The sequence below is a fragment of the Sycon ciliatum genome, chromosome 2 (genome assembly GCF_964019385.1).
Source record: "Sycon ciliatum chromosome 2, ocSycCili1.1, whole genome shotgun sequence".
Lineage (NCBI taxonomy): Eukaryota > Metazoa > Porifera > Calcarea > Leucosolenida > Sycettidae > Sycon > Sycon ciliatum.
The window spans coordinates 10,447,253-10,453,252 of record NC_088644.1 but is presented as its reverse complement, the minus strand read 5'-3'; the positions used below and the strand labels follow the sequence as shown (position 1 = coordinate 10,453,252).

Here is a 6,000-nt window from a genome sequence, read left to right as displayed (position 1 = left end):
TGCCGTAGCATTGCTATCATCGCCTCCGGCGATGGGCGTCAAAAGGTCAAAAGGTGTGTGTGTGTGTGTGTGTGTGTGTGTGTGTGTGTGTGTGTGTGTGTGTGTGTGTGTGTGCGCGCCAAAGTGTGTTCTCTTCGGTGAACTGCCTTGCCCGCCGGCGCATGGTCCACGCAAGAGATGGAGGGACGTCGTTATGGATGACTTTGTGTCGGTTGAGCCACAGGTGCCAGCATGTGGAGGGTACGATGCAGCCCAGAACCTTCCAGAGTGGCGTACCATTGCCCGTCGACCACCCAAGGCTGCTGCTAGCTACAGTTGCGACTGCGGCCGCATGTTCCGTCGAAGCGGCGACCTGAAATGCCATCAGTCACTCTGTCGTGGACTGGAGAAATAACAATGCGCTATCATTGCTACGCAATGGGTAAGGTCAAGGTCAAGGTGTGTGTGTGTGTGTGTGTGTGTGTGTGTGTGTGTGTGTGTGTGTGTGTGTGTGTGTGCGTGCGTGTGTGTGTGCAGTCGAAAGGCGGAACTTAGTCAATTCTCAACCAAATCAAGAATTTTTCCTAAGCACTCGCAGACTCCTTTGCAGCCACTCACACATTACAGGGTACCTCACTTCAAACTCTCCAACTACGGTCTCTTCGCTGCATACGTTCACTTCACTTCCAAAAAATAAAAATAAATATGAGATATAAATGGAATGCACCAAATTTTCGGGCATGGCCCATCTTCAGGGTGAAAAAACATTCAACTAAAGCCAAGAAAAACTGAAACGAGTAGATATGCTGTTTGGTGCAGTAGTGCTGCAAATGTTTGTATGTTGTATACTTTATTTATAGTGGAAATCAAAACAGGCAAAAATGCCTAATAACATTGGACCCACTGTGAATAACATGTTAAAGTAGATACAAGAGAAAAAGAGAAAGGAAAAAAATGACGGAAGGTTGGTTGCAACGAACAGATATCAATCCAGTAAGCATTGGAAAACCTATGTCGCTGATAATATATACTGCAAGGCTTGAGATTTAAAATCCAAATACCTATTTGAACATTTTGCTGCTGGTGGCAATCTATTCCACATAATGGCTCCAGCGTGCGTTAGGCGCTTAGCAGAACGAGCAGTGCTAGCAGGTGGGACCACAAGCAAGTTGCTTTGGCCTCCCCGAGTGCGAGTTGAGGGCACGACAGCAAAAAAGGACTCAAACAGGGTGCTACATGCATCATGCAAACATCGCCAGATGAAACACAACATATTCAAGTGCACAGAAACCTGTAGATCACATACATGCATTCGATTTAGCAGGGGAGCAGTACTGGTCCACGGTGGCGACTTGCAGACTGCCCGAGCGGCACGTTTGAACAGCCTATGTAGCCGTTGTTCCTGGGCAACTGTCAAATACGGGTAGTAACTAATAGAAGCATACAAAAATTCAGGCAAAACGATAGATCTGAAGTAGGTGAGTCGGCATGGATACGGCAGCGAGGAAGCATGTCGCAGCAGGACAGCAATTTTGCCGGCAACACGACGAGCAACATGGTCCACCATTGTGGTCCAACTCATGTCCGAGTCAAAATGCAGGCCAAGGTATTTGGCAGATGTGACTACTGGTAGGACTTGTGAATTGCATACAACATTGATGTCGAGGGCTGCAGCTCTATGGTGTGGTATGGCGAGTATCTGCGTCTTGGTCTCGTTAAGGATCAGTCCACGTTTCTTCAACCAAGTGGCCAGGTACTGAACTGCTGCAGTGAGGCGCTGGGAGACAACTTCTGGCTGTGGACTGCTCGCACGCAGCGAGATGTCATCAGCAAACTGAATAGTGGTGACGTCATGAGGGGCAAGGTCGCCGGCAATATCCCTCACATACAGAACGAAGAGCAAAGGTCCGAGAACTGACCCCTGAGGAACCCCTGACTGGCTGTCATAAGTTGTACTTCTGGTTTTTCCTATCTCCACGTATTGCCGGCGATACATCAAGTAGTCTGAAAACCATTGCAAAGCAGTGCTAGTGAGACCCAGTTCAAAGAGGTCCTCAACCAGAATGCTATGCTTTACCTTGTCGAAAGCTTTAGACATGTCGACAAATGCTACTCCTGTGTGCTGCCCAGCGGCTTGTGCTTCATTGATGTTCTCTACAGCTAGCGCTAAGGCATCTGCTGTGGAATGCTGGTGTCTGTAACCAAGTGTGGAGGGTAGCAGCAGTGGTGAAAGCTGTCGGCTGAAAATTTGGTGCATTCCATTTATACCTAATATTTATGAAGTTGGTTGCTCCAACGAGGAGCACACGCTTCTTGCCGAACTTGACACTTGACTGACTCACGACTGCCATCCGGAGCACACGAGGAGCACGTCGAACCTTCCGCTCGGCAAACCAGTTACCTGAAAGAAAGCACCACTCCCTGCTCAATACACGGTGTTTCGGGGAATTCACCCCTCATCAGTTGAGCTTGAGTAGGCTGAGGAAGATTGTGCCTGAAAAGCACCACTTATACACAGTCGTCCCTCTCTAATCCGGCACCTTTTGCTACGGCGTTTTCTGCTGGATTAACGAGGGTGCTGGATTAAGAAATCCTGCCCTCTGACCCGGCCCTACCCAATTGCATGCATGTGTCATACGTCAAAACGCAGGGTTTTTCCGTGTCGATCCAAGTATTTGGTGCACAACTTTATATTCTCAACTGTTCTCCAGGAATATACACAGTGATAAAGTGATAAAGTAAAACAGAGAACATGTTCACATGTACTCTTGCACACACACGCACACACACAGACCTGAAAATTGGCAGGACACTACTCCTTGCTAAAATAAGAAAGTATGGTTGACTGCTTAGCAGTTGTCTCCTGGACAACATTGACCCTCTTGAGAAGGCCACGCAAGCAGTCAACATCATGCAGGTCGAACGACGGATGTCCTTCGAAGCAAACAATTGCATCAGCAAGTGCACGGGATGCTTGTGCCAGAGTTGGAAGGCTGTTGGAGTGCGCATCCAAGATGTGCTAGAGCTGTTAGCCAGTTAGTGTTAGAACGCCAGTACCGTCGGTCAGTGTCGTGCATCGTCGCTGATTGTTTAGTAACTGGTGGTGTTAGTGGACAGTATAGCGTAACTTGTAGTTCCTTGGTCTTTCTCTTTGTATAAATTGAGTTCGGGTTCGGAAAAGTCCTAACAACCAACCGAACTGAACTCTCCCGCGCGAGGTCGAGTACAGTTGTCAACTGAATTCGATCGATAACTGAACTCTGAAGTGGCCCCGCGCGCGCGGCACTGACCAGACTGGCCTGGCAAGGAGTGCACCTGTACGGTACGCGATTTACGACTGCCGGATTATGAAATCAAACTACGTGCAGTTTGAGCGATTCGTTTCAAAAAGTCACTGCCGGAGGCGGAATTCAAGTGCCGGATTACGATGTAGGAATTGAACGAAAAAAATCGGTTTCATCAGAAAGTGCGCCGGTTGGCAAGGGTTCCGGATTAACAAGTGCCGGATTAGAGAGGGACGACTGTACTGCTCTCCAGGCCAAACCATCACCAGGGATACAAACTTACAGAGACGCTTTGTTTCCAGCGCGACAAACACCTCGTGAAGCCCCAGGTAGCAGCGTGAGTCAGAGTCGCTCATGGAGTTGTGCTAAACAGACATTGAGAGCCAGTATAGCTATTCACAACGCTGTCACCTCCAACAACTAGTCGCACGTCCGCGTGTTTGTCGCGCTGGAAACAAAGCGTCTCTGTAAGTTTGTATCCCTGGTGATGGTTTGGCCTGGAGAGCAGTATATAAGTGGTGCTTTTCAGGCACAATCTTCCTCAGCCTACTCAAGCTCAACTGATGAGGGGTGAATTCCCCGAAACACCGTGCATTGAGCAGGGAGTGGTGCTTTCTTTCAGGCAACTGGTTTGCCGAGCGGAAGGTTCGACGTGCTCCTCGTGTGCTCCGGATGGCAGTCGTGAGTCAGTCAAGTGTCAAGTTTGGCAAGAAGCGTGTGCTCCTCGTTGGAGCAACCAACTTCATGACTATTACCGCCGGAGTCGCAACTTCTAAGTTCGTATTGTTGTCCCTCACGCGGACGTGCGACTAGTTGTTGGAGGTGACAGCGTTGTGAATAGCTATACTGGCTCTCAACGTCTGTTTAGCACAACTCCATGAGCGGCTCTGACTCACGCTGCTACCTGGGGCTTCACGAGGTGTTTGTCGCGCTGGAAACAAAGCGTCTCTGTAAGTTTGTATCTCTGGTGATGGTTTGGCCTGGAGAGCAGTATATAAGTGGTGCTTTTCAGGCACAATCTTCCTCAGCCTACTCAAGCTCAACTGATGAGGGGTGAATTCCCCGAAACACCGTGCATTGAGCAGGGAGTGGTGCTTTCTTTCAGGCAACTGGTTTGCCGAGCGGAAGGTTCGACGTGCTCCTCGTGTGCTCCGGATGGCAGTCGTGAGTCAGTCAAGTGTCAAGTTCGGCAAGAAGCGTGTGCTCCTCGTTGGAGCAACCAACTTCATGACTATTACCGCCGGAGTCGCAACTTCTAAGATCTAATATTTATATATATTTTTGGAAGTGAAGTGAACGTATGCAGCGAAGAGACCGTAGTTGGAGAGTTTGAAGTGAGGTATCCTGTAAATCAAGAATTGAAGCGACTGCTAGAGTTCATGAATGAAATCAGAGAGCACTACGGTGTCATAGGATCATAGGGTAGCTTAGCGTATGTGACAATTGGCCTGTTAAGTCTTGCTTATCTTACCGCTTCCTTGTAGTCTTTGAGCATAGGATCTCGAAAACCCGGAAAGCAGGAGCGTAGCTTGAATGGTATATTGAGCCAGAAAAATCTGTGTATTGAGAAGCGGAGTGCAGCTTGTCCAATCAATGTCGCCTTCAGCTCTCCCGTGCTGCCTGGAATGCCGGAAAGGGAAAGCCCTCTCATAGAACCAATTGAGGAGAAGAAAAGACGCTCATTTGGTCCGTAGTCTTTCCCATCGAGGTGCAGCAGGACATTATCCGTGGACGTGAGCTACACAGCAAGTACAACGGAAGTCCAAAGAAATGTGACTGTTTGCTCGCTGTGTGAGTGTAGCATGCAGATGCTTGTGTTAGTGGCTCTTTAAAATCCACAAGTATTGACCCTTCTACCACAGCTCATGTTGGATCTTGCATTCACTTTATAATTTTAAATTCCCGCAGCTATGCAAAAGACGTTACTTTAGTAGCGCCTGGCTCAGTCTAGTCAGGGTCCACACCGCTCTATTTCGTATCAGTGTGTGTGTGTGTGTGTGTGTGTGTGTGTATGTGTATGTGTGTGTGTGTGTGCGTGTGTGTGTGTGTGTGTGTTTGTGCCGTCTGGCATGCCTGGCGTTATCCCGTATGTGTCCTGTACCGTACCACCAAATACAGCTGGCCACAAGGCTCCGGCGGATTATGCTCACGAAATAATGGAATTATGCTTCATGCATTCATGAATTCTCGCATTATGCTCACAAAATCCTCATATTATGCTTTGGCACACGAGGATAAATATTCACTTTGTTGTACTTATGGAGCCTCAAAGTTCGGAAAATTGTGCCTTTTTCGTACTTGCAAGTGGCCATAAGTACAACCAAGAGTTCATATACTCTTGGTACAACAAACTACACGTACATGTACATGAGGATCCCCATACCAAGGTGTCCAAGCATGCTAGCAAGAGTCCATAACTCCCGGTTATGGGCTCTTAATGCTAGAGGTCAAATGATGGAAAAGAGAAAACATTACTTCTTCTATTCATTAGTTGACTTCTTTTTGTAAAAATGATTTTTTCATTGCCAAATTAGTTTGAGTTACCTTCGAAAATTATCATGTTCAACTACTGTCTTCGTAATCGTCATACTCTGACAACCAATGTCACCCTCACCCTGCGAATAATCAGCTCATCTCCCCCGTAGCTACACCTCTCCTTCCATCATGACAGAACACCAACTACATGTATACCTCGTTTTTTTCTAATTACCGTATTCGAGCCGATGAATATCCATAG

The 6,000-nt window shown here is 47.8% G+C and overlaps 1 protein-coding gene across 4 annotated transcripts in view; it reads right to left on the bottom strand.

Annotated features, from left to right (window-relative positions):
* Window positions 1-6,000, bottom strand: part of LOC135808624 (uncharacterized) — a 40,747-nt gene that overhangs the window by 12,637 nt on the left and 22,110 nt on the right. For all 4 annotated transcript variants that reach the window (XM_065321841.1, XM_065321842.1, XM_065321840.1 and 1 more), the window contains one exon: window positions 4,735-5,001. In XM_065321841.1, coding sequence (XP_065177913.1) covers window positions 4,735-5,001 — 267 coding nt within the window. The remainder of the gene's footprint in view (window positions 1-4,734; window positions 5,002-6,000) is intronic.